The 15,221-nt window shown below is 40.5% G+C and overlaps 1 protein-coding gene across 3 annotated transcripts in view; it reads left to right on the forward strand.

Moving 5' to 3' along the window:
• The window catches only part of NEK10 (NIMA related kinase 10), a 272,215-nt gene that overhangs the window by 42,234 nt on the left and 214,760 nt on the right, over positions 1-15,221 (forward strand). For all 3 annotated transcript variants that reach the window (XM_023207271.2, XM_031935258.1, XM_031935259.1), the window contains one exon: positions 9,055-9,139. In XM_023207271.2, coding sequence (XP_023063039.1) covers positions 9,055-9,139 — 85 coding nt within the window. The remainder of the gene's footprint in view (positions 1-9,054; positions 9,140-15,221) is intronic.

The raw sequence follows: 15,221 nt of genomic DNA on the forward strand, positions 1-15,221 counted from the left end.
TTTATTTATTTATTTATTTATTTATTTATTTATTTATTTATTTATTTTTGGAGACAGAGTCTTGCTCTGTCACCCAGGCTGGAGTGCAGTGGCCCGATCTCGGCTTGCTGCAACCTCCACCTCCCAAGTTTAAGCGATTCTCCCTGCCTCAGCCTCCCGAGTAGCTGGGATTACAGGTGCCTGCCACCACGACTGGCTACTTTTTGTATTTTTTAGTAGAGACGGGGTTTCGCCATGTTGGCCAGACTGGTCTTGAACTCCTGACCTCAGGTGATCTACCTGCTTCGGCTTCCCAAAGTGCTGGGATTACAGGTGTAAGCCGCTGCATCCATCCAGTTTTGTGTCTTTATGTACTAAAAAATGTTATAACGGCCCATTCCTTAAGTGGTTCACATAGTTCTTTGAGATCTTGTTCCTTCTTGGCCTCATTTCTTTATCCCGTCAGTGTCTCTCCTAAACTCATTGAGGTGAGAGTGAAATTTCTGTTCCTTTGAAAGTTATTCTTTTTGTTACCTCTGATCCTCTGACCGTGCTAGTCCTCTGCCTGAAGCACTCTATCCCCACCTCTTTGTAGGTCTTTTATCCCCTGTTCAAGCCATTGACACTGATTTTGTTGGGGGAAGATTGAGGCAAAGATTGTTCATTTGGAATTTCTTTGCATTAAATTATTTTGATTGCTTTAAAAATTTTGGAAAACACAGAAAATTATAAAAACATGAAAATTTACTATTTATACCACCCTTAGAAACAGCTATATTAACTTTTGCTATATTTCCTTCTAATCTTTTAACAATTTTATGCTTTTTTCCTTCACTTATCTGATAGATTATTATGCATATACAAAAACTATACTCTGCTTTTACCCAGAGTATAACTTTTTAAACAGCTGGATCATTGTTTGAGAATGAAATTTGTCTTTTTGTCTCTCTTTTACTTGAAGCTTCACAACCTTAAACATAGACATGAAGCAAATAAGCTTTAACAACCTAACATCTCATGTAGTCCTCAAGCAAATGATTTCCCTTCTTCCCATCACCTAACTTGGAGCAAACATCTAGCTCTTATATTATTATTTCTCATGCAATATTATCTAGGGTATTTTAGGTAAATGTACACACACACACACACACACACACACACACACACACACACACACACAGGCACAGTCAGCCCTTGATATCCAAGGGTTCTGCATCTCAGATTCAACCAACCGCAGATTAAAAAAATATTCAGGAAAAACAATAAAAACACAATAATAAAAATATTTACATAGCACTTACATCATATTAGGTATTATGAGTAATCTAAGATGATTTATAGTACATGTGAGAATATGTGTAGGTTCTGTGGATTTTGGTAACCATGGGGGTCCTGGAACTCCTGAGGATAACAAGGGATGACTATATATACCAAAAAAGTCATGAAATTATAGAGGTAGAATGGACTCTGAAGAAAACTTTCTTAAGCCCCGTTTGATAGATGTGGGAGATGAGTAGGTAAGGTCCATGGTCCTGAGACAAAGCTGTGGCTGGTACTCTTTTCTTTTATGCCTCACTGATTCCCTTGTTCTTTACTAATCAATGCACATTTAAAATTTGTTTTAGGTGTGCACCAGGGAAAAGTATCACTTTGGTAACCAGACTTACTGCTTCTTGTGTAGCTCATTCACTTGGCTGTCAATAGGCATGAAATGAAAATGTTCCTACCTTCCCAGGAAAGAACTGGTTGTTCCTTGGCTACAGATAACCACCAGAACCAGTTTTAAACCTGGCCAAATCAATAAGTGACAGTTTCTCATGAGTACACGAGTTTCTAAGAGCCAGGCAGTAACTGATAGTCACATTCTGGGAGCCGCATTTCCACAGCTAAAAATCAATCCCCAAACAGCCTTGTGAAACCTGGCCTTTCCTAAATTTTCCTATCCACTTTGCTCCAAGAAATGAGGCCTTCTAAGTACACTCTCTGTATTAGTCTGTTTTCATGTCGCTAATAAAGACATACTCAAGACTGGGTACGTTATACAGGAAAAAAGTTTAATGGACTTACCGTTCCATGTGACTGAGGAGGCCTCACAATCATGGCGAAGGCAAGGAGGAGCAATTCACATCTTACATGGATGGCAGCAGGCAAAAAGGGCTTGCGTGGGGAAACTCCCATTTTTAAAAATCATCAGATCTCATGAGACTCATTCACTATCACAAGAACAGCACAGGAAAGACATGCCCCCATGATTAAATACCTCCCACCAGGTCCCTCCGACAACATGTGGGAATTCAAGACGAGATTTGGGTGGGGACACAGCCAAACCATATCACTTTCCTTTGCTATAAATTCATCTTTTGTTATACATATTGATTTGTGGGCTCTTCCTTCTTTAAGCATCTCAAAGTTAGCATGTTTAAAACAGTACTTTTGATTTTTCTCACTCAATGTGTGAGAATGCCTCAGTTTTAGTTTTCCCCATCCGCTAGTCCAAACCCTCATGATCTCTTGTTTGGACCATTGCAGTGGGCTAACAGGCCTCCCTGCTTTGGATGCTTGGCTCTTTATACTCTGTTCTCAACATTGAATTTAGAAGGATTTTTTCAAAATCTCACTCAGATATGTCAATCCTCTGCCCAGAGCCTTCCAATGACTTCCCTGAATAAAAAATCCAAAGGCCCTGTTCTTATTTTGCAACGCCCTTAAAACTTTGACTTCTGCTGTCTCTCTCACCCCAATCCCTATTGCTCTATCTTTGCTCACTCTGCTCCAGCCCTACTGGCTTCCTTGCTATTCTTTGCAGATTACAGTATTCCTGCCTCAGGGACTATGTATTAAACGACTCTGCTGTTCTGACCTAGACATCCAAATGGATCAATCCCTCAAAGAACTCAGATGCTAATTTTACCAAAGAACTGTTCTGTGACTGTTCTAGAATAGCGTGCCCAGTACTCAATAAATCCTTAACCTTGATTATTCTCCACTGGCCACCACCTGATATGCAGTTTTATTTGTTTTTGTGATCAGAATGTAAGCTCCATGAGTACAAGTGCATGGGTTTGTCCTCTCCTGTACTCCTGGGTTTATAACAGTACTTGGCTGATCACAGTTGATGAATATTTGTTAAATATTTGAAAACATTCTGAAATTTTCATTAATTATGTAGAAGAAATACCTCTAAGAATGCACATTTATGTCCTCATTTTAGGGGCCAACATGATCCCATTTGTATTTGATGGGTTTCTGATTGGGTGTACATTCCATGCTAGGTTTAGTAGGGGACACAGAGAAAGAACAAAGACCTATTAAGAATAGCAAAATAAGTCAGTGAGAATTCTCTAAATAGTCATTTAGGATGAATTTCTTCACATATATTCTTGTGTTTTGTTTTAAGTTTTGCATAGATGTGAATTTTACTTTTTCAACTATCTAAAAAAATAGGACTCTGTCTCATGAATTTGAGGTGATACTTATTTTGAAATAGACTTGAATTCCTCCATTTTTAAACATTGAGTCAAAGATGGCAGATTGTTTTGGTTTATCTTGTGTGTTAATGAAAACAGTGCTACAACATGAAAAGGGCTGTGACATGAAAGAGACAGAGTGTGCTACAAATGACGGTCAACGTTGTCACCCCTGCCATTTGCATCAGTTCCTGGGTTCAGTTAACCCTGCTTCATTATAATAGCACAGCTTCGTGGACTGAGTTTTTACTTGGAACCCTCACATCACATACTTGTTTCTCTTACTGTGTAAGAAGTTGAAACCCTGGCTCCTCTTTCTCTTTTCAAATAATGTGTCTCCAGTGCTTTTCCTTCTTTTTATATTGATGGCAGAAGGTGGCACCTGATGGTGACAGCAGAATGGCAGGTCACATGGATGGGGGTGGCGAGAGCTGATCACGCTGCCATGTATTAATAGTCCTGTGAAAACAGTGGCATAAGTTCAGTCGTAAGAGGGGACAAATATTTGCCCGCTCATGAATTTGCTTGTGTGTCTGCTATATTGAGACATGGACTCAAGAGAAATACTATCTTTGCAGACAGACAGATTTTTCAGGGCTGCCTCCATGCCACTCTGCTGAACGCTACTGTTCCCATATTAAACATATCTGCAGAGTCACTTTCTCTTCAGCCATCCCCTGTACAGACTTACGTGGAGGGGAGGGATGGCAGGAGCACAGGAGTGGGAGTCTAGCACCTGGCTCTATTACTTATTGTGTAGCTGTGGGCCAGACGCTCAGCTCCTCCAGGCCACAATTGCTGAGTCAGTAAAATAAAGGTGCCTGTCTTTACAATCTGTCACTATTATTCACGGTAATTCTCTGGTTGCACTAAGCTGTGTGTTTCCTAGTCCCTCAACTCTTGGCAAACGTATATATGTTTATATGTTTATATATGTGTATATATGTGTATATATATGTGTGTGTATATATATATAGTCTTACAGAGCATGCAATTCCCCTTGAACACCAGCACTTCATCCCATGTGCCCCGTCCTTGCAGTGGGTTAAGGGCTGAGAGCCAAGGAAGGAACAACTGCTCTTTCAGAGGTCAGTGCAAAGAGAGGAGAAGCCAGAGGACTCAGACACCAGGAATTCTATTTACATTTACAGCAGCAGAGGCCACGTAGAAATATTAATAGCTTTGGGCTTCAGTTCCCAAATTACAAAACAAAACAAAACAAAAATGCCATTTGGTTGGAACAGAAATTTCAACTCTGAGATTTTTCTGAAACTCTTCATTTATGTATACTTCTTTATTAGTTTAAAAAAAAAACTATTCTGGAATTTTTGTTCTTTTCTTTTTCCTGGGAGGTGGAAAGAAAACAACCTTTTTATATTTATATTAATATGAAAAATCACTGGAAAAGTCATGAAATTTCCTCATGATGACTGTATATGGCTAACAGTAAAAATACCAAGTGTACACATATTTGTAGCATGAATCATCTCTTAAAATGCCCCATGGCTTTTCCTTTAGATAATGAAAAGCAATTAGCATTCGGCATCACTAGGTTGCTAGCAGCTGTTGCAACCTGATCATTATTTCTGTTAGATCTTTGGGATGTAGTATCTTTACCCTCCAATTCAGCCTACATGCTGTCTTTAGCTAACCCAACACCTGAAAGAGAAACTTGTCATGTGCCCTCTTCCTAATTATAAAGATTAAAGCTATCCTCTCTCTATTAGGAGCTTCAGAGTAACCATATTTTTATTAAGTGTCCCTATAGATTTTGAATTCAAAATGTATTTCAAATTTGGCTTATTTTTCCCAATGCACGGTATGTCTGATCTGAAGTCAGGATGAAGCCATAGTACAGTTACTAATGTGGCCTTGGATAATTCTGCCTGGCTGGCAATTTCGGGATTGGTTGAATCCTTACTCTATCTTCAGAGGAAACTGGGCTTTGTCCGCTTGGCAAAAAGGGGTCACTGGCAAGGTGCTTGGGCCAGAGGAGGGGCCAAGGTGTTGATGGCAACTGTGGTGGGCAGCACAGCTGCCAGGAGTCTTGGTGATGGGAGGAAGAGTAATTTTTAGCCAGTGATATTCTTTGGACATCTTACTCAACATTAGGGGACTCTAATCTATAATGAGCACTCAGGAATATAAGGCTTTGGGAAGTGCCTACTATCAACCTCCTTCCCGTGAAGTCAGTCTTTGTAGATGGAAGGAATGGTGAGTGACTTGGGGTGGAGTGTGAGTGGGGTGTGGTGGGGAGTAGCACCTCTAGTGGCAGAAACTACAGATGTTCATCCTAACTTTGAGGAAGATGGTTGTCATTCACTCAGGTTTGAGATGTGCACGTTTGGGGGCAGAGTTGAATTTCTCAGGATCATAGAGGAGACAAAGATGAACCATACACAGAGGCAGAGGATCACTATGGGACAGGCCAGGCCATGGGTGGCTTGGGTCCACAGCTCAAGTAATTGCTCTGTTTGACAAGGGGACAGATCTTTATTCTTGCTGGATACACAGTCAGCTCAGTTGTGGAGGTAGGAGATGTGGGAGAAATTATATGGATTCTAGTCTAGAATGGCTTCCATTATCTCCCTCACTTTTTCTTGGCTGAGTATGAAATAGAAGATGCTTTGTGTTTTAGACTTTTCGTTAACGTGTGTACCAAGCACCGCTATGGAACTAGCTTAGAGGGCAGTGTGAGCAAGTGTCACCTGGCCGGGACCACCTTCTGCTTCCAAGTTCCAGTGCATGGCAGCACTCAGCCTCTCTTTCTCACCTCAGGAGTTCAGTCTGTGCTATGTTGGCCGCTTCCACACAACATACACTGTGGTTAGAACAACTGCAGGTGACTGGCCTCATATCATGGAGAACATCTTTCAAATTCTTTATGAGTTACCAGGGTTGAAAAGCCACAGAAGGCTTTCATGGGAAGCACCTTAGGCACTGGACCTTGGCCCAGCCATGTAATGAGAAGGTCAGCATGACTGGGAGGGAGTGAACAAGGGGCAATGGAAAGACATGAGGCCAGAGATGTAATGGGGAGGCCAGGCCCCGGAGGGCCTGTGAGTCATGGTATGGACTTTGGTTTTTATTCTGAATGAGATGGGGTCTATTGGAGGATTTGGGCTGAGGTATGACATGAATGGACTTGTGTTTGTAAAGAATCATCTTAGCAGATGTGAGAGAGTAAAGGAAGGGGCAAAGCTGGAAGCAAAGATGTCAGATAGGAGGCTTTTGCAATGGCTCAAGCAAAAGATGATGGTGGCCTGAGCCCGGGTGGTGGTGGAGGAGATAGTGAGAAGTGGATAGGTTGGGGAGACAGATATTTTAAAGGTAGAGCAGACAGGATTTGTGGAGGAATTGGCAAAGAATGTGAGGGAAATAGAGGAGGCAAGAAAAACACCAAAGGTTTCTGTCTGGTCAGCTAGATGACTGGAAGGATCAGGCTTGAGGGGTAGTTCATGAAGTCATTTTCAGACATGCTAACTATCAAACTGAGATTCAGGAAGCCATGGGTTCTAGTTTCAGTCTGGGCTCTGTTGCTCCAACTTTTGTACAAGTATCCTCAACAACTGATGTGAAATGCACCTTGCGTTGTACACATTCTATGACCTATGAAGCAACATTGGGAGCTGACTGAAAAGCTTTAACGTTTGACTGCATTTACTACTAGCTATAACTGGATGTGGGACAGCTGAGCAACAGAACAGAAATTGTTCACAGTGGTCCTGCAGGGTTGTGGGTGTCACCAAAAAGCATAGACTGTCCCTACCCCGACTTCCTCCTTCCAAGCTAACCTCAGCTTCTGAGCTCGTAGAGGCATGTCAGTGGAGGGATTCTGTCTTGACTGATGTGCTCCCTTAGGTTTAAATCTAAGTGAGAGGTGCCTAAAATGAGACCAATATGTGCTTACCTTTACCACACTGGTTTAAATGAGAGAACTGGTCATCCATGTGTATTTGAGTAGCTGCTGGGTGCAAGGCCTTGTGACCACCTCTGAATTTGATTAGTGTCTGACTTCTTTCAAAAACATTGCAAAATTGCAATTGTCCTTATTTTAAAGACCTTTGAAGGTTGCAACTAAATCATTCTTTGCTAAAGAAACATACTTTTTGAAAGCCTCTCAAAATGCAGTTGAGTGAATACTTGTAGTGTTTGATGATTTTGAAGTGATACTTTTAAGTTAAATAGTTCTTTAGAAATCTGATGATGGTATTTTGGATATTGGCTGTATTCAATATTTGAAGCAAAAATCCAGGTGTTTTTTTTTCCCCCTCTGAACAGACCTGTGGCAAATACACCTTCAGTTTCTGCCATAATATGACTTATCCAGTGACTGTGACTTCAATTTCAAAGAGTTCCGCTGAATCTCACTATAAAAGTGTAGGGTAATATTGGTGCTTTGCCCAGAATCCTCCTGTTCTCACCCTTTTGGTTTTGGCACCTTCCTGTCCAACAACACTTGCACCAACCACCCTCAGGTTCCTTGAGTCTGCCTTGCCTGCAGGCACAGAGAGCCAGTGGGAGTGTCTGGGAATGTTCCCTCAGTCCCTCCTGCAGCTCTTAGCCAATGGCAACAGCTTCAGTAGTATAGAAAAGCCCAGTGCCCTTGCCTCAGTATAGGACAACTCTGAGTGGTAACTTACATTCCAGAGCCCCACTGATTGGGTTAAGAGGAGATTTTGCCTGATGTCATACCCTTGCTTGGATTTCTCCTCTTCCCTTTCCTGCTTCTCCCACTCTCTTACTGGTCTCTCCTGAGAGCGTGTTTTCAATCATGAATTTGCACACACTAATCTTCATCTCAGGGTCTGCTTCTGGGGAAACTAATTTAAAAAAACTTGATCCCTGTGTTTCCCAAACTGAGCATCGAAGTGCCCCAGGGCTACAGAGAACTCCCAGGGGGCACTGTGAGCTATTTTCAATTTTCCAAAAAACAAAACCCAAAACACCCTCAGTGCTCCTCAACATCCATCAGATACAGCATGAACAACTGAAGGCAGTTTGTGATTTCAATGTTAGGTCATCCTGCCTTCCTTTAGCTGATGGCATATATTTCAGAAGCTGAGTTTTCAGTGGTTGCTATGATAAAAAACAAGTACTCTATTAAAGTCAAGGGGAAGAGAAAACAAGGATGGTGAAGTCCAAACTGATTCCCAGACTTGAGAGGTTGTTTTGTGTCCACTAATGCACACACTTACATTAATAAATAAGTGTGGCTATGAAAATAATCTTTTGATGTAATGTATTATTTTTTTCAAATGGATACCAATTTGTTATGGCATAAATTCTTACCAAGTTGGGCCTACCTAAATTTTGGAACATTTTGCTCTTTCTTTTGATCTTAGGGTACTATGAATATTACTGAGTGAGTAAGGGTGGTGGCATAAACCAAATAAGTTTGGGGGGCCTCTCCTCCACACTGATAAAGATGGTTTGAATGTGTTTTGAATTAAAATGAGTGAAGTGTTCAAGTCCCAAATAACAGTCCCCACTGCAAATAAACTAAGTGCTTTGTGTGTTCTTTATACTCCTTCATAGCCTTGTATTTTTATGAATTGTCACACTGGGGTTTTAAACGTGAACATGTTCTCTTGTTTTCTTATTTCAGAGAGTGGGTTAATCGAGCCCCATCTATTCATTTTCTGAGAGTGTTAATCTGTCTAAGGCTACTAATGAGGGATCCATGTTATCAGGTTGGTTGGAAAAAAATATATATATTTTTACTTGTTATAAAGTCGTACTAAAAGACTGGTGGGCTTTTCTTTGAAGTAGTCCATGTTTACTTTTTGTTTTCTCTCTCACAACTCAATAGCTTCCATATATGGGGAATGTCTCATCTACTATTTAAAAAGATTTGAGCGGAGCGCTTTAATGGGGACAAAAAATTTGTATATTTCTGTTGTATTACTTATGGGGTTAAGTGGATTGAACTTTTTGGTCTATGTTTTCTTTGCTACCTGGCATTTTAAAACATTTACCGTTCAAGGAGGTATATGCTTGGCCACAGCTTCAAACATGTTCAAGGCCAAGCAGTTCCCTAGGTCTAAGTCAGCAGTGATGAGTGGTGGCCTGCTCGTGTGGCTGAGAAGCAGCCAGTGGAGCTTTATTAGCTGCTCCAGGGTCAATCCCTTCCCAACCTCTAGAGTCAAATTTGAGTTAAAGGTGAGCAAGGAGCCTCCCACTTTCCCCAGAGGAGGGCACTGAGGTCAAGAATCTTTTCCTGGTTGGGCGTGGTGGTTCACACATGAACCACCATGCCTGGCCTCTGATTTTAGTGCCTCTCAAACTTTAATGTGCATGGGAATCACCTGGACATCTTGTACATGCAGAATCTGATTCAGTAGGTATAAACAAGATTCTTCATTTCTAATAAGTTTCCCAGGGATGCTGTTGCTACTAGTTCATGGCCCATACTTTGAGTAGCAAAGACATAGTGCTTTAGCTGTGAGGCTCTAAAGAAAAGCTTACTTAACACTTTTTTTTTTTTTAACCAAAAAAGTATCTCCTTTTATGCCCTGTCCTCATAAGCTACTAGGAAACTCACACCTTTAATTTTGAACTCGATGTTATTGATGAATTATTATTTGAGTCAGCATATGTTTCCTTTAAGTGCCAAGTTTGGAAAAGTAACCATCCTCTGTTTTACAGGGAAGCCCAAGGCCATCCCAGTGGGAGCTATCTTATTTTCTCGTTGTTGTTTGAAATATTTGGGTTATCCTGCAACTCTACTTTCCTCATATTTCAGAAGTAACCATCTTTTCCATACTTGGCATTTGAGAAAATACTTTGGTACCAACCAGCCACAGAGCCTACTCTGATTGGACTCTTCTGGGATTCAGGGGCACTACACATCTTTCCATTAGAAGAGTAGTCCTCTTCCTCATACTGTGTTCTAAACTGGCCTTGTGCTATTGTAATTTAGTTAACCACAGCCCATTGGATATGTGAGCCAGGGCATCCTTGAAATGGCTTTCTGTCCTTGTTGCTCACAGTTTTCTGGGTAGGTAAGCATCCTTATTTTCCTGTGACCAACCATACAGAACTGTGTGTTCCATGCATTTCTGAGCTGCTTTTTGCAATTCTGTTTGGGTCATGTATAAATGAGTATGGGTCATACATTTCCTTTTGCCTGGATCAGTCTTATGTGCTCACTGTTCCCACTTAATTATTCATAGCACCCTCTTTTATTCCCCAATGTGTCTCAGTTTAGATGAAAACATTCTATGTATAATATTAATAAAGTTTTCCAGGAGGAAGGTCCGGTTAATCTGACTTGAACTAGCAAATATTTGTGCTAGAGATGTTCTGTTTGTTCAGAAAAACTGTTGATAAGAGTGTCTTACTCTGCTAATCTCCCGTCTAAAGTTCTGCCTTTCTTAGTCTCATTCTGGTTAGATTGAACAGGGTTGATTGTACTGCCCTCTGAAGGACGAAAATCAGAGACGACTTTGTTTATGAGATTTTGTGACCAAGACACATATTAAACGAATATTGTCCTGCCGGCCAGCCTTTCCATAGAAGGGAATTATCTCCGAGTCTGTCCTCCCTGGCACTCTTTCCATACAGAAGACCATGTGCTCAGGCAGTTGTTCAACATCTTGAGGTGCCAAGAATTGTTGGCTGAAGTCACAAAGCTATGCTGGGGTTTACTATGACTTGTGACTTACGCCAGTGACTGTCGGCATGCCTTTTTCATGGGTATCTGTTCCTTTCCTCTCTTGTTTGGTCAGTACTGCAGGGTCCATAGCGGCTCTTCCAAACCATCTTCACTTTTCTCACCCAAACCCTCTCCTGCCCCATTATTCTGATCAAATTATATCATCCTCTGTTTTACAGGGAAGCCCAAGGCCATCCCATTGGGAGCTATCTTATTTTCTCTTTGTTGTTTGAAATATTTGGGTTATCCTGCAACTCTACTTCCCTCATATTTCAGAAGTAATATTCCTCCTCCTGGCCAAGGCTTACTCCTCTACCTGCTCTCGCTCTATTTTTCCTTACCATAAAAATGTCCTTCTCTTGACCCAGCTATTCCTTCAAGTCCTTCTCCTACTTTCATACTATATTTCTTGAAAGGTCAGGCTATGTCTCCTGAATCCAGTTCCTTTCCACCAGGACTGATGTATTGCATAACTTGCACATTGAATTCTATGTACAAGGTTCTCTCTGGAAGCCATTTAAATAGACCACACTGGGCCATGCTGCAGTCCTCATTCGTTGACTTAGAGGTTGCAAACTGGTAGCTTGTAGACTGGATCTTTCCTGCTAGTACAGAGTTTCCATTATATGTTTAGTGAATGTTCCAACCAGGAAAGGCTGGAAGGAATGACAGAGAAGCCATTTTGAAGATAAAATTGTTTAGAGTTTTTCAGAATTAAAGGAAGACACGTATTGAGATTTCAGTTGCAGCTGGAGTCCCAAGCAGGATAAAGATAAGCATTCACCTGGATTCATTATCGTGAAGCTATAGTACATCACTTATCAAAGATAAAGAGAAAACCTTAAAAGATCCTGAACTGCAATTATGTTAGAAACAGTAAGAAAAAATAGTTGGATTGAGTAGTCTTCTCTCAGCCCTTACATTCCCCAACCTGTTTATAGCAGCAGGTACACTTTACCACGTTTTCTCTTTGCCTGTACTGATCCTGAGAACCTCTAGCTTTTATTCAGCATTTTTTGAGTATTATTTACACATTCCTCTTCTTCACCTTGTCTTCCTAAATAACCTTCCCCAAAGTTTTTTTTCTTTGTTGTCTTCTCCCATATCTTCCAAGCTCTTGGCTTCAACTATCTTTTTGTTGTTGTTGTTTGTTCACAAGTTCATATCTTCAGCCTCAAACTTCCCCCTTTAAGTCCCAAGTTTCCAGAGACATGTTAGACAACCACCTCGATGACACAGTAGCACAGTGGTTCTCAAAATGTGGCCCGTGTACTGTTTACAGGTCTCTGAAACCCTTTCAGGGGTTCCACAAGATGGAATCTATCTTCAACATGATGCTAAATTATTCCAAATGATGTTATTTGTCTTTTCACTCTCTGTCTTACATGTGTGCAGTGGAATTTTCCCTAAGCTACACAACATCTCGTGACATCATGGCCCTGGGAGCTGATGGAACATGTGTACTTGTGTATTCTTGTATTTTAAAAATTTCTCACTTTTAATTTCTAATGCAATAAATATAAACAGATACATTCTAACCCATATAAACCAAAGCTCTTTGAGGTTCTCAGTAATTTTTAAGACCGTAAAGGGGTTTGAGACCAAAACTTTGAAAACAACGATTATAGCATATTATACTCAATAACTTTATAATGGAGCTCTTTAATTCTTCCCCTCATCCTTGAACTTTTGGAATCAATTCCTCATTCTTTTAATGGCACCATATTTTGTCAGACTCAGCATAGAAAACTTTAGAAGTATCTCTTATATTTTCTTTTTTCTCATCCTCCTACAAATCGAGTATACCAAGCCTTTTAGAAGAATGTTTATGGTTCCAAACCTAGAAAGATAATTAAAGGCCAGTCCATGGAGGGGCGTTAAAATCATAACCAAAGAATAAACTTTATGGAGCCACTAATGATTTTTGAACAGAGGAGTAAATGGTCATGTCAGTAATTCAGTGTTTAAGGTTATGCAGTGTGTTCAGCATTCATTGATTTAGTTGCCACATAGGCTTAGGATGAGAGCACCTAAACGGAAATGACAGTTTTGGCTGTAATAAAAATATATTGGCATAATGTGCTCCATTTTTAAAAACATCCTTTCTACCAGTATTATATTATTGGCTCTATTTTTGTTTTTTTAAAAAGGAACAATTCAGGAGGTAAGCTTAACAAGGACATTGTTCACAGTTTACAGATTGAACTGAAGTTCAGAATAACCAGGAGACTTTCTCCAGGTCAGTAGACTGAGAAATATACAAACCAGTTTTATGACCCTCTGGCCTGTGACAGGGGAAAGATGCGGAGGGCTAAAAAGGCACACAGGGAACGTTGCTGTAATCTAAGCTTGCAGTCATATTTGCTTTTCAAGTCAGTAACTAGAACTGTTAAGCCCATGTGTATACATACCTTGTAGTCATGGTTTTCTTTAGTTTACACTCTTGGGTCGGTACAGTCCTGTTGATATAAGGAAAGGAAATGCAAAGAAGACCAGGGTCTGTGAGCAATCTCCTGGCCTTGCTCCACTTTCCATAGGAGCATGGAGGGAAAGTGTTCACTTCATAAATGAAGGTTAAATTCTTGAGTACATAACATAATGACAAAATTCTCTAAGAGGGAGTAAGCGTCTTTCTCATTCCTCTACTTTATAGCAGCACTTCTCAAACTTTATTCCACAGGAGTAATACATGTCCTGGGAAATGAAGCGTGCTTTGGTTAGGGATGTTTAGAAAAAGCTGCACGCTAGTTCTTCTTTTAGAGACTTAGAGTGCACAGCAGTTCCAAAGAGTCCTGAGATAGAGAATTTGTTAAATCTGTTTTGCCTAATTATTTCCCAAACTGTTTGAACCATAAAACTCTCTTCTTCTTGCTTTTTTAAAAATCTTTTTCTTCTTCTTTTTTTTCTTGTTTCTTTCTTTCTTTTTTTTTTTGGCAGCATGCCTAATTCTATCCACTGCACAAAATAAAATGACTGTCTCCAGCACATGGTTTGGGAAACATTGACTTAGTCCCATATCATCAAAATTATTGAATAAATTTCTTATCATGGCAAACATTTAAAAATACCTTTAAACAAACATTTAAAACAATTAAAAATTACCATGACCATTTAAACATCATATTCTTCCTTGGTGTCTTCCCACTCCCAAGCTTCACATGAATCTCCTTCATGTGAACGACTCCCAGATTTTGATCTTGTGCCCTCACTTCACTTTCTGTGGCCTGTTGTATTTTTTTTTCACCTGGGCCTCCTATCAGCACTGCAGCATGTCTAAAATAGAGTGCTCTCCTGTATCCCAGTCTATTCCTTTCTCTTTCCCTATGTTAGTTATTTATGACATTGTTCCCAGCCACTCCCACTGAAGTAGACTGATGTCTTCAACTTTGCTTCTTTTCTTCCAATCTTTCTTCATGTTCAGTTGATCACATCGCTTCAAATACTACACTTTTCTCTCCATTCTTATTCCTGTTGTCACTGACCCCAACTGAGCCCCCAGTTTATAGCCTCCCCATCTCTAGTTCATTTTATGACTAGAAGGAAGGAAATCCCCACAGTTAACTCTGGCCAGTCCCTTGCTCACACATTTTCACAGGTATCATGGTCTGCCTGAAAACATTCAAATTCAGGCACACATCTAAGTCCTCCCACAGTGGGAATCCACCCTAATTTTCTAACATTTTTTTCCAGTAATGCCCTCCATGGAGTTATGGAACTGCTTCTCTCAGAGTTACAGCATGTCTCGATGTTTTGTCTGCACAATTTCTGTTCACCTTTGAGCCTCCTGTTCTCTTTGCTGGAATCTCCTTTATTTTCACCTGTTCCCGATCTTTACTCAGCAAATCCATCCATCCTTCCAGTCCCCATTTAGAGACCACCACCCACATGAGGTGTCTCTTAGTCCTCTCAGCAGGAGTGAGGTGCCTCTATTCTGACCCCTTATAACACTGCATGTGTAATTTACTTTTAACACTTATCTCATTCTGTCTTAAGTTCCAGTTGTTTGTATACCCACCTTATGCTTGCTTACAGCTCAGCAAAGGGCACCCCTGCCATCTACATATTTGTGTGTCTCCTTCAGAGCCTGACTCAGGGATTTTACATAGGTGGAATGAAAA

Source organism: Piliocolobus tephrosceles, chromosome 2, assembly GCF_002776525.5.
Source record: "Piliocolobus tephrosceles isolate RC106 chromosome 2, ASM277652v3, whole genome shotgun sequence".
Classification (NCBI taxonomy): Eukaryota; Metazoa; Chordata; class Mammalia; order Primates; family Cercopithecidae; genus Piliocolobus; species Piliocolobus tephrosceles.